Genomic DNA, 27,128 nt, shown 5'->3' with positions numbered 1-27,128 from the left:
CACCACATTGCTGCAAGAAACATTTGCTCTGTTATTGGAAGAAATACCCTTAGGAACAAGGAACAGAATGTGGTATCAACACGATGGGTGTCCGGCACATTTTTCGCTGATGGCTAGAACTGAGTCGCAGAGACAATCCGAATTGTTGGCCGGACTTGACGTATCTGGATTTTTCCTTATGGGGATTCGCAAAAGACATTGTTTATAAATACGTTCCCACTGTACCCGAAGATGTGAGAGAGAAAATTGTCAGAGCATGTGCTAAGCGTCTATGTGATAAGGAATACCACTAAGTCCATGATAAGAAGATGGCAGCACTGCATTGATACCAATGGTCATGACTTCCAACACGTTCTGTAAATGGACGACCATGCCACCTTTGTGACCTCCGTTGACCTTCAAAGGCCTTACTGTTACACATCACTGGATTCGCCTCGATAGCCACAATCAGAAAATAAGTACCAAACTGTAGCATCCAGTTAAAAAAATAAAAAGGTTGATCTTCATATCTCTGAAGCGACCCCACCTAGCAACAAAAAAACCGCCATATTATGGCCCCCATTGTCCCATGCAACATTTGTCCCACAAACTTTTCAGCTCCTATCACACTTTCGGAGTTATTCTTGGTAGCAATAGTTAGTGACTCACCTAATAACACTGAGGGTTCCGCGCGTATATATACGCGATTCCTTTTCACATACGCAGAACTCTCAGTGCGCGATACTTTCTCGCATTTGTCCAGTTTTTTTATCTTTTTTTATCTTTATTTTTTCAGTCTCGTATCTTTTAAATGACGATCAGTTCGGCTTTGGGAAAGGAAAAGGCACTAGAGTGTCATTTCGGAGGTTGCGGTTGATAATGGAAGCAAACTAAAGGAAAATCAAGATTGTCGACCTGCAAAAAGCTTTCGACAATGCTAAATGGTGCAAGATGTTCGAAATTCTGAGGAAACTAGCGATAAGCTGTAGTGAGAGAGTGGTAATATACAACATGTACAAAGAGACAAGAGGGAATAATGAAAGTGGAAGAGTAAGAACGATGTGCTCGGATTAAAAAGTGTGACGGGACATGATTGTAATCTTTGTCCCCTACTGTCCAATCTTAACATCTAAACAGCAGTTCTGGAAATGAAAGAAATGTTCAGGAGCGGAATTAAAATAGAACTTGAATGAATATCAAGGGTAGGCGTCGATGATGACATTGCTATTCTCAGTGAAAGTGAAAAAGAATTACGTGATCTGCAGAATGAACAGTCTAATGAGTACAGAATATGGACAGAGAGTACATCGAAGAAAGACAAAAATTAATGACAAAAAAAAGTTCAAATGTGTGTGAAATCTTATGGGACTTAACTGCTAAGGTCATCAGTCGCTAAGCTTACACACTACTTAACCTAAATTATCCTAAGGACAAACACACACACACCCGTGCCCGAGGGAGGAATCGAACCTCCGCCGGGACCAGCTGCACAGTCCATGACTGCAGCGCCCTACAGAGCGAGGTGGCGCAGTGGTTAGCACACTGGACTCGCATTCGGGAGGACGACGGTTCAATCCCGTCTCCAGCCATCCTGATTTAGGTTTTCCGTTATTTCCCTAAATCGTTTCAGGGAAATGCCGGGATGGTTCCTCTGAAAGGGCACGGCCGATTTCCTTCCCAATCCTTCCCTAACCCGAGCTTGCGCTCCGTCTCTAATGACCTCGTTGTCGACGGGACGTTAAATACTAACCACCACCAACACCAGCGCCCTGGACCGCTCGGCTAATCCCGCGCGGATAGTAATGACGAGTAGTAGAAATGAGAACAGGGTTGGTGGTCAAGAAGTAGATGAAGTTAAGGAATTCTACTGTCTAGTTAGTAAAACAACCAATGACGGACGGAGCAGGGAGGACATGAAAAGCAGACAAGCACTGGCAAAAAGGACATTCCTGGGCAAGAGAAGTCTACTATTATCAAACATAGACAATAATTTCAGGAAGAGATATCTAAGAATGTACGTTTGGAGCAGAGGCTTGCATGGTAGTGAAACACAGACTGTGGGAAAACCGGAATCGAGACATTTGAGGTGTGGTGTTACAAACGAATTTTCAAAATTAGGTGGACTGGTATAGAAAGGAATTAGGAGGCTCTACGCAGAATTGGAGAATAAAGGATTATGTGGAAAACACTGATAAGGAGAAGGAACGGGATGACGGGACATCTGTTAAGACGTCAGCTAATGACTCCCATGGTACTAGCGGGAGTTGTAGAGGGAAAAATTGTAAAGGGGATTGGAATACAGCCAGCAAATAATTGTGGACGCAGGTTGCTAATCAGAGATGAGGAGTTTGGAAGAGGTGTTGAATTCGTGGAGGGCCGCATCAAAGCAGTCAGAACACTGATGATGACTAAAAAAAAATATCCTTTCAGAGCTGAGGGGGTTTTGCGTCGCACCAGCTGCATGGATGAGGAAACGTGTGTGGACAGGATACGAGCCTGGCTTCCTGATAGAGCTATCTGCGGCCGCTGCACACAACCCGGAACTTTCATTGCGTCAGTTGTTCCTCTTGGAGGCGCGGACAGCCGCCTTCGCCCAGTGGAGTGCGAACCGTCAACGCCGCGCGGCGATGTTTCTACGCGGCGGAGTGCGACACGCACTGCTAGGCTGCCACGGCTGAGGGCGGACGACTCTGGGGAGGCATGGCGCCGTCGCTGCTCGTCTACGTCATCGTCGTCATGGCAGTCAGCACCGTGTCTGCTCCTCCACAGCGAGTTCAAAACATATGCTACACCACAGCCAAGTAAGTTACTTCAGATCTCCCAGTTGGTTGGTTGCTTGGCTTCTTGGTCTGGGGAAGGGAGACCAAACATCGAGGTCATCGGCCCCATCGGATTAGGAAAGGATGGGACAGGAAGACGGCCGTGCCCTTCCAAAGGAACCATGCAGGCATTTGCCTGAAGTGATTTAGGGAAATCACGGAGAACCCAAGTCAGGATCGCCGGACTCGTCCAGATTGAGAGTCTAGTGTGCTGACCCGTGCACCACCTCGCTCAGTTCGAACCTCCACCACCCACGCAGCAACAACGGAACGACCCCGTATGAGCGAACCAGGACGGATTCCGACAACATCGAATGTGCGAAATCCAAATCGCGCCAACCCGTGTGGGATCCTGAAAGCTGACGCATTGACATGGTTGCAGTATTTCTGAACTACCGAAAAGCGTTTCACTCACAACTGCATCAACGGTTAAAAAAGGCTCTGAGCACTATGGGACTTAACATCTACGGTCATCAGTCCTCTAGAACGTAGAACTACTTAAACCTAACTACATCACACAACACCCAGTCATCACGAGGCAGAGAAAATCCCTGACCCCGCCTGGAATCGAACTCGGGAAGCGATAACGCTACCGCACGACCACGAGCTACGGACAACAACGATTATTATTATAGTACGATCGTATGTAGTAGCAAAACGAGGATAATGGAATGTAGTCGAATTACATTGTGTGATGCTCAGGGAATTAGCAAAGGAAATGAGGCACTTAAAGTAGTAAAGGAGTTTTGCTATTTGGGGAGCAAAGCAACTGATGATGGTCGAAGTAGGATATAAAATGTAGACTGGCAATGGCAAGGAAAGCATTTCTGAAGGAGAGAAATTTGTTAGCATGGAGTATTGATTTAAGTGTCAGGAAGTCGCTTCTGAAAGTATTTTTATGGAGTGTAGCCAAATACGGAAATGAAACATGGACGATAAAAAGTTTGCAGAAGAAGAGAATAGAAGCTTTCGAAATGTGGTGCTACAGAAGAATGTTAAAGATTAGATGGGTAGATCACATAACTAATGAGGAGGTGTTGAATAGAACTGGGAGGAAGAGGAGTTTGTGGCACAACTTGACTAGAAGAACGGATCGGTTGGTAGGACATATTCTGAGACATCAAGGGATCACCAATTTAGTATTGGAGGGCAGGGTGGAGAGTAAAAATCGTAGGGGGAGACCAAAAGATGAGTACACTAAGCAGATTCAGAAGGATGTAGGTTGCAGTAGGTACTGGGAGATGAAGAATCCTGCAAAGGATAGAGTAGCATGGAGAGCTGCATCAAACCAGTCTCAGGACTGAAGACCACAACAACAACGTATGGAGTAACTGGCGAAATTCTTGCCTGGAGTGAGGATTTATTGCTAGGCAGGATGCAGCATGTTTTGTGGAATGGAGAGTCAGAAGGCCGGCCGTTGTGACCGTGGGGTTCTAGGCGCTTCAGGCCGGAACCGCACTGCTGTTATGGTTGTAGGTTCGTATCCTGCCTCCGGCATGGATGTGTGTGATGCCCTTAGGTTAGTTAGATTTAAGTAGTTTTTATGTCTAGGGGACTGATGACCTCAGATGTTAAGTCCCATAGTGCTCAGAGCCATTTGAACCATTTGAAGAGTCAGAGGCAGATGTAGAAGTAGGGGAGAGCCACCAAATTGTACCGCTTTTGAGATTTAATGTGTTGCTAGCTGTTTCCTGTGACCCGTTTATATCTCTCGTTCCCATTAAATGGAAAATAAGGAACAGAAAGCACACGTTTGTAATATGAATGCGAATTGTATACACGCACTAAACTCCTTATCTCCCTGTCTCTGTCCATCTCCGCCTGCCGCTCTCTCTGTCCGTTTCCTTCATTTTCCTCCTCATTCTGTCCATGACCCTCTCCATGCTCTCTTTGTCCGTTTCTTCCTTTCCGCTTTCTATGTCCATTTCTCCTCCCTCCCCTCCCCCCCTCTCCCTCTGACACTGAAACTTGTTTATTTTTATTGCCAATTCAGATTCTGTAGTAGTCCTAATCATAAGGTGATAAGCCATAACAAAACTTTCCTATTTGCTAAGAACGTTTCAATATGGGTGCGTCAAAAAAATGTATACACAGTTTGAAGCGTCATAGAAAATTTATTCCCCGTTCTACAATGTTAAATTTCTAGAAATGGAAAGCTTGAAGTCCAATTGGAAAAATAAATGTACTTCGCAAATGTGATTAATGTTCAAACTGGTGGCCTTCAGAATCAATACATTTCTGAGTACGAGTCACCACTGATTCCGTACATCGTACCAAAGTGTCCAATGAGATTTCTGCGCCCACCGCCTGAATCTCATTCCAAAGTGTGTCCAGGTTACGTGGTTTACGTTTGTACACCTCATCTTTTACTGAGCCCATAAGAAGTAATCGAGCGGCGTGAGGTCTGGAGAGCGTGCAGGTAACTCGATCGGTCCCCTGCGTCCTATCCACTGGCCTGGCACATTGTGATCCAGGTATGCTCGTACGTCCCTAAGACAGTGCAGCGGGGAGCCATCTTGTTGGAAACAAACTCATCATTACCGTATAATGCACAAATGGCAGGTACAGTAACAGCACCTTCAAAGCGGAAAGGCCCAATGAGTAGCCTTGTAGACAAACCACACCACATATTTACATCAGGCAAATTCACATCCTTTTCAACTGTAATGTGAGGATAATCTTCAGCCCAGTACACACAATTGTGCCTATTGACAGTTCCATTGAGTCTGAATTGGGCTTCATCCCACCAAATTATGCTACCCATAAATCCCGGTCCACGTCTCAGCATCTCCTGAACCCGTTCACAAAATTCTAACCTTCGATCTGGATCGTCGTCACTTAGCTGCTGCACCAGCCTTGGAATGCACACACGAAACTTGCCTTTCTTCAGAATGCGTAGCACACTACTAGCACTTACATTACTCTCACGTGCCACTTTCCTTGAAGATTTTTTAGGCGAACGCTGAAAAAGTTCCAAGACCGCAGTTGTGGAATCGTCACTTGTAGCTGTACGAGGTCGCCCTGATCGACCTTTATGCACATCGCACACTGTTCCAAGAATTTCGAATTTGTCTCGTAGACGTGAAAATGTTAACGTTGAAGGTAGTTTCTGTACCATACTCACTTCTCCACTGTATGTAGAGGGTGTTACAAAAAGGTACGGCCAAACTTTCAGGAAACATTCCTCACACACAAAGAAAGAAAATATGTTATGTGGACGTGTGTCCGGAAACGCTTACTTTACATGTTTGAGCTCATTTCATTACTTCTCTTCAAATCACATTAATCATGGAATGGAAACACACAGCAGCAGAACGTACCAGCTTGACTTCAAACACTTTGTTACAGGAAATGTTCAAAATGTCCTCCGTTAGCGAGGATACATGCATCCACCCTCCATCGCACGGAATCCCTGATGCGCTGATGCAGCCCTGGAGAATGGCGTATTGTATCACAGCCGTCCACAATACGAGCACGAAGAGTCTCTACATTTGGTACCGGGGTTGCGTAGACGAGAGCTTTCAAATGCCCCCATAAATGAGAGTCAAGAGGGTTGAGGTCAGGAGAGCCTGGAGGCCACGGAATTGGTCCGCCTCTACCAATCCATCGGTCACCGAATCTATTGTTGAGAAGCGTACGAACACTTCGACTGAAATGTGCACGAGCTCCATCGTGCATGAACCACATGTTGTGTCGTACTTGTAAAGGCACATGTTCTAGCAGCACAGGTAGAGTATCCCATATGAAATCATGATAACGTGCTCCATTGAGCGTAGGTGGGCGAAACTAAAATGAGCTCTAACATGGAAATTAAGCGTTTCAGGACACATGTCCACATAACAACTTTTCTTTATTGTAACACCCTGTATATGTACATATTTATTGATATGTATGGGTACTGTAAATTTGTATGTTTCTGATTCGAGATTAATAATAATAACAACACTCACCGTACATCAAAGAACTGTATTCGTTCTACACTATTCGTACGCCATGAACATTACGGCTGAACAAACTTACATGTAAATAACAAGTCTGTTTGAATGGCCATTTACAAAACAAGCTGTACACGTAAATGTTCCGAAAAACTTCTACTTCTGCCGACGTTCGGATATATGAAATTTTGAACTAATGAACATGTAGACATTGATACAAAATTGCATTAGAATACGCTCCCCTTTTTATACACCTATTTTCAATACATATAACATATACACAGACATATAATAAATAAAGGGGACAGGTTATTACAAAAATCTGGAAAAGTTTTTGGCCGTTTTACTTCAAATTTTTAAAAACTACTCTGATGAATATTAGGACGGATGTAAACACAGGATGATTTCTTTCAACGTGTACAAACTCTAGGGATTGATCGATGAGAGGATACGGAACAAAAAATGTCCATGCTAGAGACCATTTATTCAGTCATACATTGTTACAGAGACTGCGGTCTAATACGTGCTGTACCACGCAGCCACAGTTGCAATAGTCAAGGTTTCCTCGTGGAGGGTTGTACTGTTCCTTATACTTCATGTTATAGCACCTTCTCCTGGCATGGTAGTTGGTAATATTGTGTCCGATGTCGTCGATGTGTTGTACACAGAGGCTACGTATTCGAATCGAGAGCTTGCCAACGTAGTGTTAAAGTATGGAAAGGCAAATGGCAACGGGCAGCAAGGTTGTGTCCGGAGATTTAGTCCTTCCGACAACAACCGCAGCGTTCAATTTTGCAACAGTGTTTCGCCTGACACAGAGTCGTTTTAGGAAGCAGGAAATCATGAAGTATGTACACGAACTCTTGGTGTTCTTAACAGTGAGTTTTAAATGTCAGAGTTCTATCCAGAGTGACTGCCTAGTATTTAGGTGCGCGATGATGCTGGAGTTGGATGCCTGACCATGCAATATGTAGCTCACTATTAGCTTCCCTGTTCCTTTAATGAAAGGCACACACTTGTATTTTCGAAGGGTTTGGTCTGAGTGGTAAGATATCTCAGTAGACGTCAACCATCTCGGCATTCATTTATAAACCTCTTCAGCCAGTTTCGTGAAAGTGGTAGTATAACGCCTACACGACGTAGTGGAAAGAAACAAGTGACGACACAAGAGGGAGAAATTAATGGTTTCGCTGCTGCTGCAGTTGATGGGTACGTTGGCTGCCGCGCAATCGCAGGCGGAAGTGGCGTGAGTCAGGCAAGCGTCTTACGCATTCTCTCTCGACATACGCTATGTGATACGTTTTTCATATTAGGTGCATTGTGCTGCCACCCACTGCCAGGTACTCCATATCAGCATCCTCGGTAGTCATCAGACATCGTGAGAGACAAGAATGGGGTGCTCTGCGGAACTCACGGACTTCGAACGTGGTCATGTGATTGGGTGTGGTCATGTGATTGGGTGTGACTTCTGTCATAAGCTTGTACGCCAGAACTCCACGCCCTTAAACATCCCTAGGTCCACTGTTTCCGATGTGGTGGTGGAGTGGAAACATGAAGGGATTCGTACAGCACAAAAGCCTACAGGTGGACCTCGTCTGTTGACTGACAGAGACCGCCGACAGTTGAAGAGTGGCATAAAGTGTAAGAGGCAGACATCTGTCCAGACCATCACACAGCAATTCCAAATTTCATCAGGATCCACTGCAAGTACTATGATAGTTAGTATGGAAAACTTGGATTTCATGGTCGAGCGGCTGTTCATATGCCACACACCACGCCGGTAAATGCCAAACGACGCCTCGCATAGTATAAAGAGCATAAACATTGGACGATTGAACAGTGGGAAAACGTTGTGTGGAGTCACGAATCACGGTATACAATGTAGCGATCCCATGGCGGGGTGTGGGTATGGTGAATGCCCGGTGAACGTCATGTGGCAGCGTGTGTAGTGCTAACAGTAAAATTCGGAGGCGGTGGTGTTATGGTGTGGTCGTGTTTTTCATTGAGGGGGCTTGCATCCGATGTTATTTTGCGTGGCGCTATCACAGCACAGGCCTACACTGATGTCTTAAGCACCTTATTCCTTCCCATTGTTGAAGAGGAATTCGTGGACGGTGATTGCATCTTTCAACACGACAGAGCACCTGTGACTATGTAGGCTTTCCTGGCGTATTATATATCAAATTCTTGTCGGGTTTCCAGCAGCATCAAACTGTCATCTGAACACAATATTTCAGCGGTCACCATCAGGTGAGAAACGGTAGGTTGCTCTCGCAAATGAGTGTATCATTATATGCATCGGAAGTCCTGACTTCCGATGCACATAAAGATACAGTCATTTGCGAGTGGAGTCGGTTATCGGCGAGAGCAGGGTAGCTTTTCTCACCTGATGATATATCTATAAGTAGATATATAAATCGCCTTATGTTTTTTAGATCCTATAAAAATGATAATTTCACTGTTTTTTAATTTTGACAAGTACAGATTTTAACCTTGACATCTACGTATTTTAATTAAGTATTTTTAATTAAAAAAAATCTACTGAATACAGTATGTGCAAATGGAATGTAACAAATGTACCAGACGCCACCTGTCGGTAATAGTGTTATAATTAATATAAATGACGTGCACTCTGCCAACCAATTTTATGTGATGCAGCATGTGAGTTGCTGGATTTGGACGGGTTACTCCTGTAACTGAAATATCAGGTACGTTCTGGTACATTTGATGTTGTTTAGATAAGATGAAAAAGAGTTGCTTCCGTGAAATATTAAATTAGTATCATTATTGTTACAGTTGAAGATGGTTCTGTATGAACCGAAACCGGTCATATGAATAAAAAGCAATCAAGACGGATTATAAGTAACATTATAAAATCACTGATTGCTGTTATCCCATCAGACATTATGTCTGTTTTTGCAAAATATAATAAATAGTTATATTTCCGTAGATCATTTGCGCGATTATTTTATCGAAATGATGTGAAGTATGTTTGATTAGTATTTACATTAATGAACACATGATTATTTTTAAAATGTCAAATTGAATCACCCTCAGGCATCTAAATTTCCAGTTTTATCTTACTTGTGCAACCAGTTTCAGCCTTATATTACTCCGCCTATGGGGTCCTGACCGGTGTGGAGGGAAACTCTCACACCCTGCACAAGAGAAATGCGCTGGGGCGCCAAAGAAACTAGTGTAGGCATGCGTATTCATATTCAGAGATATGGAAACAGGCAGAATATGACACTGCGGCCGGCAACGCCAACATAAGGCAACAAGTGTCTGCCGCAGTTGTTAGATCTGTTACTGCTGCTACAATGGCAGGTTATCAAGATTTAAGACAGTTTGAAAGTGGTTCTATTGTCGGCCCATGAGCGATGGGACACAGCATCTCCAAGATGACAATGAAGTGGAGATTTTCCCGTACGGTCATTTCACGAGTGCACCATGAATATCGGTAATCCGGTAAAACATCAGTCCCCGACATCGCCGCGGCCGGAATAAAAACTGCAAGAACGGGACCAATGATGGCTGAACAGAATCGTTCAACGTGACAGAAGTGCAACCCTTCCATTTCAATGCTGGGCCACTAACAGGTGTCATCGTGTGAAGCATTGAGTGAAACATCATCGATATGGGCTTTCAGAGCCGAAGGCCCGCTCGTGTACCCTCGATGACTGCATGACATAAAGCTTTATGCCTCGCCTGGGCCCGTCAACACTGAGATTGGACACTTGACGACTGGAAATATTTTGCCTCGTCGGACGAGTCTCGTTTCAAATGGTATCGAGCGGGTGGAAGTGTACGGGTATAGAGACAACCTCATGAATCCGTGGACCCTGCATGTCAGCAGGGCACTATTGAAGCTGGTGGAGGCTGTGGAATGATGTGGGGTGTGTGCAGTTGGAGTGATATGGGACCCCTGATGCTTCGAAATACGGCTTTGACTGGTGACATGTACGTAAGCATCCTGTCTGATCACCTGCATCCATTCATGTCGATTGTTAATTCCGACGGACTTGGGCACTAATGAAGCTGGTGGAGGCTGTGGAATTATGTGGGGTGTGTGCAGTTGGAGTGATATGGGACCCCTGATGCTTCGAAATACGGCTTTGACTGGTGACATGTACGTAAGCATCCTGTCTGATCACCTGCATCCATTCATGTCGATTGTTAATTCCGACGGACTTGGGCACTATTGAAGCTGGTGGAGGCTGTGGAATGATGTGGGGTGTGTGCAGTTGGAGTAATATGGGACCCCTGATGCTTCGTAATACGGCTTTGACTGGTGACATGTACGTAAGCATCCTGTCTGATCACCTGCATCCATTCATGTCGATTGTTAATTCCGACGGACTTGGGCAACTGCAGCAGGAAAATGCTACGCCCCAGACGTCCATAATTGCTATAGAGTGGCTCCAGGAATATTCTTTTGAGTTTAAATACTTCCTATGGCCAGAAAACTCCCCAGACATGAACACTATTGAGCATATATGGGTTGTGTTGCAACGTGCCGTTCAGAAGAGATCTCCACCCCCTCATACTCTGGATTCATGGTGTCAGTTCCCTCCAGCACTACTTCAGACATTGGCCGAGTCCATGCCACGTCGTTTTGTGACACTTCTGTGTGCTCGCTGGGGCATTACACGATATTAGGCAGGTGTACCAGTTCCTTGGGCTCTTCAGTGTAGGAGCCAGAGTACAGCTAACTCTGTTTCTTTTTTTCTTCTTTCGACTGTAAAAGAGAAGAGATTCTTCCTACACGTCACTAGGGGGCCTGAAGCGGGCGTAATGTAAAGCTGAAAGTCGTTGATGAAATAAAAGAAGGCTGGAAATTAAGATGGCTGAATGTGATTCGATTTGACATTTTACACTGAGCTGCCGAGGTCCAGCAACCATCTTTATAAAATGATGGACTTACAGAGACTTGATTATTAGTTAGTCCTACTCATGCAACAATGCAACAAAACTTTTTTTTAATGGCTACCACCAGCTTTTAAGCAGAAATTCTTCAATAGGATAGAGGGATTTGTCCAGGAGAAACGATTTTAAATTAGATTTAAAACTTGCTTCGGTGATCAAACATTTTTGTTACTGCATATTGAACTCCACTAACTGCCGTAACAATAGGTAATAAAGGTCATTTTTTCCTCTAGTATTGTACGCATGTAAATCATTGTTTGTCTCAAATTGTGATGGATTATTTATGACGAATTTCACTAGCGAATATATGTACTGTGAAGGCGCAGTTAAAATGGCTGACTCCTCGTGATATCTACATGATGTCGATGGGTGAACACCACATATTGTTCTTAGTGTTCGTTTGTGTGCTATCAATAAGTGATAAGTTAGAGCAGAAAATTATTCCATAAGAGGTATTGAATGGAAATATACAAAATATGTCAGGAGGTTGACACGTTTGTTTCCAAGATCAAGAATTAAATGAAAAGCAAAAGTAGCTGAACTTAATTGTCTGAGCATCTGAGTAATATGCGTGTTGCAGTTAAAAAAAGTTTGGAGAATTCTGGCCCATTTACAGGCTTCTCATCACGTGTTACATCATTTGTTGGTATGACATGTTCGTTGTACAGAACTAAACGTAGTGCGTTTTGCCAAAATTTAGGGAGAGTCCATTTTCAGGGAACCATTTAATAATTCTTTGAAAAATATCATTTATCAACTCTTCTGTTTCTTTCTCTTTAATGGGATTGATTATAGCACTAGTATCATCTGCTAATAGTACCCATTCTGCTTGTTGAATTAAGTGAAAGGCCAGTCACATATATAAGGAATAGGGGTGGACCCAAAATTGAACCCTGTGAGACTCCCCTAGTCACTACAATTTTCTGGTTTTCCGACATTGTTTGAATTATTCAGCACAAACTTTTACATTCTGTTTATTATGATTCAAACCAGCTGTGTCTAAAGCCATCATTGCCACCAAATTTGAGTTTGTCTAAGAAAATAGCACGATCTACAGAATCAAACGCCTTGGAAAGCTCATAAAAATACCAATTGGCGATATATTATTATTTAAGGCTTGTATTCTTCGATGGATGAAATGTATAAATAACATTCTCATTCGAGCAACCCTTCTGGAGTCCAAACTGTGATATGCTAAGTAAATTATTAACAAATAGTTATCTTTGCCCCTTCATTTACGTCTTGCTAGTGTAGACTTGAAAGCAGACGGTAAAATTGATATTTCTTTTGTTTCCAAGGATTAATTTTCAAATATTTTTATGAATTTTTAACTAAATTTAAGCTGTCAGTTATAAGTTTGCCATAATAAAGCTATTTGAGAGTTTGAATGTTTGAAAGCAACATAGATGCCTCTTCTTCTGAAAGTTTGTTGTTGGTTTGCAGCTACAAGAAAGTAGTCACCGAAATGAAATCAAAGCTTTGGGGTTGGAAAACGGTGTATTACAAGCAAACTGTGACCAAGGTAAGCCACATCTTACTGCATAGCTGTTCTCTTTTCAGAATATTTGTGTCGGTGAAACACGATCGCTCTACCCCACAAACATATCTGGATTACTTTGTAATGGCCGTCTACATCTATCTGGTTCATACTAATAGTTTATTTATGTTTCTTTTATTATACATCTGAGCATCCTACACTGTCGTAACCAGGGTATGACATTCATAACTTTAGTAAATTATTGTTTTCTTATTATGGTCGTTTATTCTGAATTTGTAATTGATATAAACCACTATACATTTACTGCAAATCGATCTACAACTAATACAGCCACAGATATTCACAGCATGTAACTTGCTTCATGAGAACACTTCCAGTGTGATCTCACCACTCCCAGTTTACAACAACTATTTAGAAGGCTATTGTAAGCCGAAAGACACATATCGAATTAAATCTCTTGCCATTAATCTAAGCACTTCACTTCTTACGTGTTGTGCAGTTCGTCGCTGAAGTCAGAATTTTTATTTCCGTGAAGATTTTCTTTTTTTTACAACAATCGGTAAAAACGTGTGACTTAGAGGGCTATCCTTGCAAGTCTGTCGCTCTGTCCGACTGTTAAGACCTAATTTTTTACGAGATGGCAGAAATGTTGAGTTCAGATTTGTCACATACTTATATCTACAGCTTCCTGGAGATGTAAACAATTTAAGCTGATAAGTCAATGCAGTTAAAATGTATGCCCTTTTACCCCGTATGTTAAATATTTCGATGCTCGCAGACTCACTCATCAAAACCTACAGGCCACTTTCCGTTGAGTTAGAATCATGAAAATTGGCAAGAAGCAAGGTTACACAGTACAAGCAAAGGAAAAATCCGAAAACCGTTAATTTCTAAATTTATGGCACCAGAATTTAGTTTTTATGCACCTGCCTGCCTATCTTTCTGTTAAGACACCTCTTTTATACAAGGAGACGTCACGACCGTGGGGTCAGGGATTTCTCCGAAATTTTGTGTGGTGTGAAAGAGGACCCCTGACACCTCAGGTGGTTAAAATATTAGGACGCACTACCCGGAAAATCCAGGGAAAAATCGATCCAAAGTTTCTTAGGTGCCTTATGAGTATAAAATGTTAGTCCATTGACGAGCAGCCGTCTGGCCTAGCGATGGCATTGTATGTCAAACGAACATGGAGCATAATGTAGGTGCATTACAGCAAAAGTACGATATTGCCAGGCCAGAAAGTGTAGAGCCGCCGATAAATATACAAAAAATAAGTTTTAAGCTGAAGCACATTAGGGAGGTTATCTTGAGCTAAGTTACCTCAGTAAAAAGCTTTTAAACTCCAGAAACGTTACAGCAAAGGCGATTTTAGCTGAAAGACGGTAACGTGAAAGGAAAAATAACATAGAAACTAAATATGCTGGAATAGCATGGAATGTGGTCTGGAAAAAAATCAGTAGTGATGTTCTTTCGTCTGACGTGAGAACAGCGTGGTACAAGGTAGTCAATAACATCATCATCACTAATGAGCGTATCTTTGCCATCGGTTTAAGTGACACTAACCTCTGCAGCAAATGCAACCTCGTTGATAGTGTGCCTCATCGTTACACATTTGGAGATCGGATTATCAACTGGAGGTGGACCAGGCAGAAAATTGCTCAAATAACACGAACTTCAGCAAACAATGTACCGACTAACATTTTCTTCAGACCAGAGGAAAGTTACTACCCTCAGGCAAAGAATAACGCAGTGATTTGGTTAGTGGGCAAATATACAAGTTATGTTTTTAACAATACTGGGAGCGATGAACATATTGAATACAAGATGTATAGGGAAAATGAATTCGAGAAAATACTGAAATATCAGAATCACAATAAGAAATATGGTAAAATGCTCCGAATTGTCTTCAACATAATGGGTATAAGTTAGGAACTGGATTCCTAGTAGAGAGGGAATGGGTTGGGTCTGTCTCGTTCCCGACCCTAACCTCACCTGCAAGTCACACATGAAAAATAAATCTGTAGTACAGCAGATACAAGAATATGGCGACAAACATCTGTAGCCTGATGTAAAGGAAGATCTTGAACTCCCTATGGATGCGTTTAGAAGGCTGGAACTGACAAAAATAACAAGGCAGTGAAGTATTTTACGATGTCGCTGTTCGGGACTCCTGTTCTGTCCACGTAATTTACCCTGGAAGGAACACACATCAAGGATTTACTGAATGATTAATTTGGGTCTGCAGAAGAAGAAAATGTGCATGCTGAACTGCCACCAGTTGAAGGTGACAGTGAAGGTGCTAAATTGTGCTACTGCTAAAGCCTCATTCTTTGAATGCTGTAATTTATGACTGCAATTATCTGTCACCTTATTTATGTCATTTCATTGTAGCCATTTTTGTTACTGTTTTTGTGGAATAAAAAACAAGGGTTTTTAGGCCTCGGAGTCTTACGCCATAGGTCTCGGGTTCGAGTCCTCCTCTGGCACTTTTTTTTCATCTGTTTCATTTTGTTTTGTTATTCCACCAATTATTCAGAAAGTTTCCCAAACCAACATGATCTTTAACAAATTAGTTACATTATTGAATAAAAATTATAGTCTTTTTATCCAACAACACAATTCATGGCGGTGGGTTTTCCATTTTTAATTGTAAATTATATCAGGGGAAACATTGGATTTTTTTATCAGAATAACAAAGTCGATTGGGAAGCATTTAGTTTTTTGACATATAATAATTATAAACAAGAACCGCAGTGGTAATTATCGTAAAAACAAACAAAGTAACAATTTTTGCGACATCTTGCGCAACATATAAAGGCGGATTTTTTTTTTCAATCACTGGGCGTTAGCGATAAATCTGTACAAAAACATGCCCCATTAACATTTACGAAAATGTTTTGAGTTTATGGTAATTTTGAGGCAAACCAGGCATATTGAATCATCATGTCTCGGAATAATGGTGACGATAATTGACGGTGAATTATGGAATACATAGAATATACAATCATCCCGGGAATTAATTTCACCATTCTTCTGCAACAATGCGCTGCAATTTTGCAAGTAACAGAAGAAAAAAAAGTGCCAGAGGAGGAATCGAATCCGAGACCTCTGGCGTAAGGGTCCGAGCGCTTACCATGTATGCCAGACCGCGTGACGGCACCTAAGAAACTTTGGATCGATTTTTCTCGGAATTTTCATAGTAGTGCGTCCTAATATTTTAACCACTTGAGGTGTTAGGGGTCCTCTTTCACCACACAAAATTTCGGAAAAATCCCCGACCCCTAAGGTCCTACCGTCTCCTTGTTAGAAGTGGTTAGAGATATCAAATTGAAATTTGTGTCAATTACTAAGGTGAACGATCTCTTGGCGGTATAAAAAATTTAAGGTTCTAGGTCAATGCAGTTTAGGAGACCACCTTGGCCGAACTGGTTGGCGACTTTTCTCCATCGAATGCCATGTCAGCATTAGTGGTTCACAGATTAAACTATCAAACCGAAACAAACAACAAGAAAATAAATATATTACTAAGGCAAAACATATGGCTCAAACGTCGGGATTGTAAAAAAAAATAAGTATTACTCTCCCTTTAAGTGAGGTCACAAGAATAATATACACTGAAGCACCATAGTAAGTGGTATAGGAATGTGTATTCAAATATAGAGATATGTAAACAGGCAGAATACGGCGCTGCGGTCGGCAACGCCCATTTTTTTTTTAAATGAGAAAAACCCCGTTTACACGCTTGTCTATACAAAATGTCAGGGTGGTAATAAGTGTCGTACTCATCGGATCATGTGGGACTCTCACAGTCAAAAGGCTGCAATTTCACGACGACATGTACTCATGTAAGATAGTCTTATGTTCTGACAGAATGTAAGTAATGAACATTTCTCACCGATTTTTATAAGTGCGCTACTATCTTAATGAAATGTTTGCTTAATTATGTATATACACCCTGTGCTTCACTTTTGTATTTTTTGTGTTTAGGTAACTTTTGCAGTGTTACTTGAAAATTGCCATAAGGCAGAAATTGCAATCGTAATAATAAATATTTTATTCAGTCAACGTGACTATGATGTCTTTTAAGAAATATTATATGACTGTGAATCCCAACCATGAGAAGTTAATCAACTGTTAATGCTATTTTTCACATTGAAAGTGGTCTCTCCTTTAATTTTGAGAACACACTGTATTCAGTTCCGTACACCAAATGGTGTCATACCAGCAGTGTATGTAGCGCATTAACAGGAGTCGGTAAGCAGGTTTTTGGCTGTGCATACTGATGAAAACTTGAACTGGAAGAAGCATATTACTGAGCTTGTCAAACAATTTTGCTCTCCATAGAATTGCTCGTCTTGGAAGCAAACGAGTCAACGTTCTGTCGTATTTTACGTGTTTCCACCCAATAATGTCTTATGGAATCATTTTCTGGGGTAACTCACCATTTATAATGGGAAGACCTCAGAAGACGGACAAACGATTCTTGACAGTTCGCATGTGCGCAGCCTAAGATATTTCGGCTTAAAACCTTCTCGTTTATTGAGAAAGTCACGCTTAACGGACAGTACGACCAATCGTTTCAAAAGTGACGGGACTGATAGGTAATTGAAACCTGAGCATTTTTCATTATGATACATGGGGTACGTAAACGAGTATTTCCCAAAAAACCGAAGAAACAGATGTCCAGTCATCCTGCCCCGTCTGCTCTTCAGTGGTTACCATGTTTGCCTTTCCTTGCCGATTCTATGGAGAAGCTTTCATCCCTTATCTTACCAGTCCACCTAATTTTCAACATTTTTCTGTAATACCGCGATTCGAATTTAGCTTCTGTTCCAATTTTTCCAACTCCATCTTTCCCTGTCGTTCAGTGGCGTGCTCGAAACGTACATTCTCAGAATTTCAGTTTTTTTTATCCTTTTTTTTTTTTTGGTCATCAGTCTACTGACTGGTTTGATGTGGCCCGCCACGAATTGCTTTCTTGTGCTAACCTCTTCATCTCAGAGTAGCACTTGCAACCTACGTCCTCAATTATTTGCTTGACGTATTTCATGAGAAGAATATGAGAAAAAGATTGAACTATCAACGAATGGATAATGTTCTACGAGTCGGGGCGTGGAATGTCAGAAGTTTGAACGTGGTAGGGAAACTAGAAAATCTGAAAAGGGAAATGCAAAGGCTCAATCTAGATATAGTACGGATCAGTGCAGTTAAGTGAAGTGGAAGGAAGACAAGGATTTCTGGTCAGATGAGTATCGGGTAATATCAACAGCAGCAGAAAATGGTATAACAGGTGTAGGATTCGTTATGAATAGGAAGGTAGGGCAGAGGGTGTGTTACTGTGAACAGTTCAGTGGCCGGGTTGTCCTAATCAGAATCGACAGCAGACCAACACCGACAACGATAGTTCAGGTATACATGCCGACGTGACAAGCTGAAGATGAACAGATAGAGAAAGTGTATGAGGATATTGAAAGGGTAATGCAGTATGTAAAGGTGGACGAAAATGTAATAGTCATGGGCGACTGGAATGCAGTGGTAGGGGAAGCAGTAGAAGAAAAGGTTACAGGAGAATATGGGCTTGGGACAAGGAATGAAAGAGGAGAAAGACTAATTCAGTTCTGTAACAAGTTTCAGCTAGTAACAGCGGATACCCTGTTCAAGAATCACAAGAGGAGGAGGTATACTTGGAAAAGGCCGGGAGGTACGGGAAGATTTCAATTAGATTACATCATGGTCAGACAGAGATTACGAAATCAGATACTGGATTGTAAGGCGTACCCAGGAGCAGATATAGACTCAGATCACAATATAGTAGTGATGAAGAGTAGGCTGAAGTTCAAGACATTAGTCAGGAAGAATCAATACGCTAAGAAGTGGGATACGGAAGTTCTAAGGAATGACGAGATACGTTTGAAGTTCTCTAACTCTATAGATACAGCAATAAGAAATAGTGCAGTAGGCAACACAGTTGAAGAGGAATGGACGTCTCTAAAAAGGGCCATCACAGAAGTTGGGAAGGAAAACATAGGCACAAAGAAAGTAGCTGCGAAGAAACCATGGGTAACAGAAGAAATACTTCAGTTGATTGATGAAAGGAGGAAGTACAAACATGTTGCGGGAAAATCAGGAATACAGAAATACAAGTCGCTGAGGAATAAAATAAGTAGGAAGTGCAGGGAAGCTAAGACGAAATGGCTGCAGGAAAAATGTGAAGACATCGAAAAAGATATGATTGTCGGAAGGACATACTCAGCATACAGGAAAGTCAAAACAACCTTTGGTGACATTAAAAGCAACGGTGGTAACATTAAGAGTGCAACGGCAATTCCACTGTTAAATGCAGACGAGAGAGCAGATAGGTGGAAAGAATACATTGAAGATTTGTCTGATGTGATAGAAGAAGAAACAGGAGTCGAGTTATAAGAGATAGGGGATCCAGTATTAGAATCGGAATTTAAAAGAGCTTTGGAGGACTTACGGTCAAATAAGGCAGAAGGGATAGATAACATTCCATCAGAATTTCTAAAATCATTAGGGGAAGTGGCAACAAAACGACTATTCACGTTGGTGTGTAGAATATATGAGTCTGGCGAAATACCATCTGACTTTCGGAAAAGCATCATCCACACAATTCCGAAGACGGCAAGAGCTGACAAGTCCGAGAATTATCCCACAATCAGCTTAACAGCTCATGCATCGAAGCTGCTTACAAGAATAATATACAGAAGAATGGAAAAGAAAATTGAGAATGCTCTAGGTGACAATCAGTTTGGTGTGTCAGTTAGTAGTGAAACATGGACTGTGGGAAAGCCGGAACAGAAGAGAATCGAAGCATTTGAAATGTGGTGCTATAGACGAATGTTGAAAATTAGGTGGACTGATAAGGTAAGGAATGAGGAGGTTCTACGCAGAATCGGAGAGGAAAGGAATATGTGGAAAACACTGATAAGGAGAATGGACAGGATGATAGGACATCTGCTAAGACATGAGGGAATGACTTCCATGGTACTAGAGGGAGCTGTAGAGGGCAAAAACTGTAGAGGTTGCAAGTACTACTCTGAGATGAAGAGGTTAGCACAGGAAAGGAATTCGTGGCGGGCCGCATCAACCCAGTCAGTAGACTGATGACCAAAAACTAAATTCCAATCTCTGTCTTCCTCTACAGTTTTTGCCCTCTACAGCTCCCTCTAGTACCATGGAAGTCATTCCCTTATGTCTTAGCAGATGTCCTATCATCCTGTCCCTTCTCCTTATCAGTGTTTTCCACATATTCCTTTCCTCTCCGATTCTGCGTAGAACCTCCTCATTCCTTACCTTATCAGTCCACCTAATTTTCAACATTCGTCCATAGCACCACATCTCAAATGCTTCGATTCACTTCTGTTCCGGTATTCCCACAGTCCATGTTTCACTACCATACAATGCTGTACTCCAGACGTACATCCTCAGAAATTTCTTCCTCAAATTAAGGCCGGTATTTGATATTAGTATACCTTTCTTGGCCAGAAACGCCTTTTTTGCCATAGCGAGTCTGCTTTTGATGTCCTCCTTGCTCCGTCCGTCATTGGTTATTTTACTTCCTAGGTAGCAGAATTCCTTAACTTCATTGACTTCGTGACCATCAATCCTGATGTTAAGTTTCTCGCTGTTCTTATTTCTACTACTTCTCATTACCTTCGTCTTTCTCCGATTTACTCTCAAACCATACTGTGTACTCATTAGACTGTTCATTCCGTTCAGCAGATCATTTAATTCTTCTACACTTTCACTCAGGATAGCAATGTCATCAGCGAATCGTATCATTGATATCCTTTCACCTTGTATTTTAATTCCACTCTTGAACCTTTCGTTTATTTCCATCATTGCTTCCTCGATGTACAGATTGAAGAGTAGGGGCGAAAGGCTACAGCCTCGTCTTATTCCCTTCTTAATACGAGCACTTGATCGTCCACTCTTATTATTCCCTCTTGGTTGTTGTAGATTTTGTATATGACCCGTCTCTCCCTATAGCTTACCCCTACTTTTTTCAGAATCTTGAACAGCTTGAGCCATTTTATATTGTCGAACGCTTTTTCCAGGTCAACAAATCCTATGAACGTGTCTTGATTTTTCTTTAGCCTTGCTTCCATTATTAGCCGTAACGTCAGAATTGCCTCTCTTGTGCCTTCACTTTTACTAAAGCCAAACTGATCGTCACCTAGCGCATTCTCAATTTTCTTTTCCATTCTTCTGTATATTATTCTTGTAAGCAGCTTCCATGCATGAACTGTTAAGCTGATTGTGGGATAATTCTCGCACTTGTCAGCTCTTGCCGTCTTCGGAATTGTGCGGTTGATGTTTTTCCGAAAGTCATATGGTATGTCGGCAGACCAATATATTCTACACACCAACGTGAATAGTCGTTTTGTTGCCATTTTCCCTAATGATTTTAGAAATTATGATGGAATGTTATCTATCCCTTCTGCCTTATTTGACCGTAAGTCCTCCAAAGCTCTTTTAAATTCCGATTCTAATACTGGATCCCCTATCTCTTATAACTCGACTCCTGTTTCTTCTTCTATCACATCAGACAAATCTTCACCCTCATAGAGGCTTTCAATGTATTCTTTCCACCTATCTGCTCTCTCGTCTGCATTTAACAGTGGAATTGCCGTTGCACTCTTAATGTTACCACCGTTGCTTTTAATGTCACCAAAGGTTGTTTTGACTTTCCTGTATGCTGAGTATGTCCTTCCGACAATCATATCTTTTTCGATGTCTTCACATTTTTCCTGCAGCCATTTCGTCTTAGCTTCCTTGCACTTCGTATTTACACTCCTGGAAATAGAAATAAGAACACCGTGAATTCACTGTCCCAGGAAGGGGAAACTTTATTGACACATTCCTGGGGTCAGATACATCACATGATCACACTGACAGAACCACAGGCACATAGACACAGGCAACAGAGCATGCACAATGTCGGCACTAGTACAGTGTATATCCACCTTTCGCAGCAATGCAGGCTGCTATTCTCCCATGGAGACGATCGTAGAGATGCTGCATGTAGTCCTGTGGAACGGCTTGCCATGCCATTTCCACCTGGCGCCTCAGTTGGACCAGCGTTCGTGCTGGACGTGCAGACCGCGTGAGACGACGCTTCATCTCGTCCCAAAAATGCTCAATGGGGGACAGATCCGGAGATCTTGCTGGCCAGGGTAGTTGCCTTACACCTTCTAGAGCACGTTGGGTGGCACGGGATACATGCGGACGTGCATTGTCCTGTTGGAACAGCAAGTTCCCTTGCCGGTCTAGGAATGGTAGAACGATGGGTTCGATGACGGTTTGGATGTACCGTGCACTATTCAGTGTCCCCTCGACGATCACCAGAGGTGTACGGCCAGTGTATGAGATCGCTCCCCACACCATGATGCCGGGTGTTGGCCCTGTGTGCCTCGGTCGTATGCAGTCCTGATTGTGGCGCTCACCTGCACGGCGCCAAACACGCATACGACCATCATTGGCACCAAGGCAGAAGCGACTCTCATCGCTGAAGACGACACGTCTCCATTCGTCCCTCCATTCACGCCTGTCGCGACACCACTTGAGGCGGGCTGCACGATGTTGGGGCGTGAGCGGAAGACGGCCTAACGGTGTGCGGGACCGTAGCCCAGCTTCATGATGGAGACGGTTGCGAATGGTCCTCGCCGATACCCCAGGAGCAACAGTGTCCCTAATTTGCTGGGAAGTGGCGGTGCGGTCCCCTACGGCACTGCGTAGGATCCTACGGTTTAGGCGTGCATCAGTGCGTCGCTGCGGTCCGGTCCCAGGTCGACGGGCACGTGCACCTTCCGCCGACCACTGGCGACAACATCGATGTACTGTGGAGACCTCACGCCCCACGTGTTGAGCAATTCGGCGGTACGTCCACCCGGCCTCCCGCATGCCCACTATACGCCCTCGCTCAAAGTCCGTCAACTGCACATACGGTTCACGTCCACGCTGTCGCGGTATGCTACCAGTGTTAAAGACTGCGATGGAGCTCCGTATGCCACGGCAAACTGGCTGACACTGACGGCGGCGGTGCACAAATGCTGCGCAGCTAGCGCCATTCGACGGCCAACACCGCGGTTCCTGGTGTGTCCGCTGTGCTGTGAGTGTGATCATTGCTTGTACAGCCCTCCCGCAGTGTCAGGAGCAAGTATGGTGGGTCTGACACACCGGTGTCAATGTGTTCTTTTTTCTATTTCCAGGAGTGTATTTCATTCCTCAGCGACTTATATTTCTGTATTCCTGATTTTCCCGCAACATGTTTGTACTTCCTCCTTTCATCAATCAACTGAAGTATTTCTTCTGTTACCCATGGTTTCTTCGCAGCTACTTTCTTTGTGCCTATGTTTTCCTTCCCAACTTCTGTGATGGCCCTTTTTAGAGACGTCCATTCCTCTTCAACTGTGTTGCCTTCTGCGCTATTCCTTATTGCTGTATCTATAGAGTTAGAGAACTTCAAACGTATCTCGTCATTCCTTAGAACTTCCGTATCCCACTTCTTAGCGTATTGATTCTTCCTGACTAATGTCTTGAACTTCAGCCTACTCTTCATCACTACTATATTGTGATCTGAGTCTATATCTGCTCCTGGGTACGCTTTACAATCCAGTATCTGATTTCGTAATCTCTGTCTGACCATGATGTAATCTAATTGAAATCTTCCTGTATCTCCCGGACTTTTCCAAGTATACCTCCTCCTCTTGTGATTCTTGAACAGGGTATCCAGCATTACTAGCTGAAACTTGTTATAGAACTGAATTAGTCTTTCTCCTCTTTTATTCCTTGTCCCAAGCCCATATTCTCCTGTAACCTTTTCTTCTACTGCTTCCCCTACCACTGCATTCCAGTCGCCCATGACTATTACATTTTCGTCCCCCTTTACATACTGCATTACCCTTTCAATATCCTCATACACTTTCTCTATCTGTTCATCTTCAGCCTGCGACGTCGGCATGTATACCTGAACTATCGTTGTCGGTGTTGGTCTGCTGTCGATTCTGATTAGAACAACCCAGTCACTGAACTGTTCACAGTAACAGACCCTCTGCCCTACCTTCCTATTCATAACGAATCCTACACCTGTTATACCATTTTCTGCTGCTGTTGATATTACCCGATACTCATCTGACCAGAAATCCTTGTCTTCCTTCCACTTCACTTCACTTCACTGACTCCTACTATATCTAGATTGAGCCTTTGCATTTCCCTTTTCAGATTTTCTAGTTTCCCTACCACGTTCAAGCTTCTGACATTCCACGCCCCGATTCGTAGAACATTATCCTTTCTTTGATTATTCAATCTTTTTCTCATGGTAACCTCCCCCTTGGCAATCCCCTTCCGGAGATCCGAATAGGGGGCTATTCCGGAATCTTTTGCCAATGGAGAGATCATCATGACACTTCTTCAACTACAGGCCACTTGTCCTGTGGATACACGTTACGTGTCTTTAACTCAGTGGTTTCCATTGCCTTCTGCATCCTCATGTCGTTAATCATTGCTGATTCTTCCGCCTTTAGGGACAATTTCCCACCCGTAGAACAAGAGAGTGCCCTGAACCTATATCCGCTCCTCCGCCCTCTTTGACAAGGCCGTTGGCAAAATGAGGCTGACTTCTTATGCATATAGATACAAAATTAACACTGCTTTAAGCTCATTTTGTTTTCTTTAAAATGGAACTATGTACAAAATCATGTCTGCTATAACATGAACAAGTTATATTATTATACATGACGTTGATTTCGTAAAGTTGCCATACCTTCGTATAGTTAGAGTGAAGGAGTTCGTAAATATATAATGATCAATGTTGAATACCGTATTTAAATACAATAGCACTTCCTACATTGATTTACATACATTTTTGAATGAAGTACTTTAAAACAGGGTTCCATATTCAACGCCACACAGCCAGCTCTGTTCCCACTGATAACGTGTCTCTTTGCGAGATGTTTCCCCTGTTTCTTTCTTTGATTTTGAAGACCAAACGGAACATACAGGGAGCCATATTTTTTGCTTGTGGGTGGTAAATTTCTGCAGGAAATGTCTTTTAGAAAACATCGTCCTTGTAAAACACATCTAACTCTTTACTCGCATGAAGTGTTGAGTGCTACTGACAAAGGAATTTCGAATTGATTCCGTATTTCTGGATTTCCGGAAATTGACACTGTACCACACAAGTGGCTTGTAGTGAAAATGCGTACTTATGGAATATCGTCTCAGTTATGTGACTGGATTCGTGATTTCGTGTCAGAGAGGTCACAGTTCGTAGTAACTGAGGGAAAGTCATCGAGTAAAATGGAAGTGATTTCTGGCGTTCCCCAAGGTAGTGTTATAGGCCCTTTGCTGTTCCTTATCTATATAAACGATTTGGGAAACAATCTGAGGAGCCGTCTTAGGTTGTTTGCATATGGCTCTGTTGTTTATCAACTAGAAAAGCCATGAAAAGATCAAACCAAATTGTAGAACGATTTAGAAAAGATATCTGTATGGTGCGATAGTTGGCAATTGGCCCTAAATAACAAAAAGTGTGAATTCATCCACATGAGTGCTAAGAGGAATCCGTTAAACTTCTGTTACGCAGTAAATTAGTGAAATCTAAAGATCGTGAATTCAACTAAATGCCTATGAATTACAGTTACGAACAACTTAAATTGGAAGGAACAGGTAGAAAATGTTGGGGTAAGGCTAACTAAGGACACTTAGTTTAATTGGCAGTACACTTAGAAAATGTAACAGACCTACTAAGGAAACTGCCTACGCTACACTTGTCCGTCTCCTTTAAGAATACTGCTGCGCGGTGTGGGATCCTTACTAGATAGGACTGAGGTAGTACATCGAAAGAGTTCAAAGAAGTGCAGCGCGTTTTGTATTATCGCGATATGTGGCAGAGAGCGTCACTGAAATGATAAAGGATTTGGGGTGATTACAACAAAGGCGTTTTTCGTTGCGGAGGAATGTTCTCACGAAATTCGCATTACAGTTTTCTCCTCCGAATGCGAAAGTATATTGTTGACGGCGACCTACATAAGGAGAAAGGATCACCACGATAAAATAAGGAAAATCAGAGCTCGTTCGGAAAGATATAGGTGTTCGTTCTTTCCGCGTGCTATACGAGAGTGGAATAATAGAGAATGGTGAAAGTGCTTCGATAAACCCTCTGTCAGACACTTAAATATGATTTGCAGAGCATCCATGTAGTTGAGGGTGAAGATATAGATTGATATTGAAATCAGTTTTGTCATTTTCTTGGTCTGAAATGAACCGTATAACCACGATGCGTTCGATACTCCTAATACGAGAATATGAAAAACTGTTTCCGCCTCCATTTTGCGGTTCTGTGCCTGAACAAATTGTACTGTTGTTGCCTTCAAAGACGCCTGTGTCGTCCAAAACATCTTCACCATCTAGAGCATCGACAATGTCTCCAAAATTCAGTAAATCGGCAATATCTTCATCAGATTGACAACGGCGCGCCACTTCTCTCATACAGTATGGCAATAATGTGCTCCATCCGCAGGCGGAAACGGTGACTTGTAACAAACGAAATACCAACAAATCAAGATGGACGTTCAGACCATCTATGCGCGCAACTAATAAATAGTTAGTTAGTTATGGTTCAAATGGCTGTGAGCACTATGGGACTCAACTGCTGTGGTCATCAGTCCCCTAGAACTTAGAACTACTTAAACCTAACTAACCTAAGGACATCACACACATCCATGCCCGAGGCAGGATTCGAACCTGCGACCGTAGCAGTCGCACGGTTCCGGACTGCGCGTCTAGAACCGCGAGACCACCGCGGCCGGCAAGTTAGTTAGTGACTTAGTTGCGCGTTACACTGATCAGTCTCACAGTAACCGTTATGATGCGGAACGCTTCAAGTGCATAAGAAATGCAAACATTAATCAAGGCTTTTTTTAAGCTTAAAATTTTTATTACCTACCC

General features: G+C 42.6%; 1 protein-coding gene across 5 annotated transcripts in view; it reads left to right on the top strand.

Annotated features, from left to right (window-relative positions):
* Positions 1–2,568: 2,568 nt before the first annotated feature.
* The window catches only part of LOC126293178 (platelet endothelial aggregation receptor 1-like), a 150,373-nt gene continuing 125,813 nt past the window's right edge, over positions 2,569–27,128 (top strand). For 3 of the 5 annotated variants that reach the window (XM_049986279.1, XM_049986277.1, XM_049986276.1), the window contains exons 1-2: positions 2,569–2,780; positions 13,103–13,181. In XM_049986279.1, the coding sequence (XP_049842236.1) occupies positions 2,680–2,780; positions 13,103–13,181 (180 nt within the window). In that variant the 5' untranslated portion in view covers positions 2,569–2,679. The remainder of the gene's footprint in view (positions 2,781–13,102; positions 13,182–27,128) is intronic. The other 2 variants (XM_049986280.1, XM_049986278.1) reach the window with 1 other exon arrangement.

This window comes from Schistocerca gregaria, chromosome 10 (genome assembly GCF_023897955.1).
Source record: "Schistocerca gregaria isolate iqSchGreg1 chromosome 10, iqSchGreg1.2, whole genome shotgun sequence".
Classification (NCBI taxonomy): Eukaryota; Metazoa; Arthropoda; class Insecta; order Orthoptera; family Acrididae; genus Schistocerca; species Schistocerca gregaria.
This window is presented reverse-complemented; position numbering and strand designations above follow the sequence as displayed.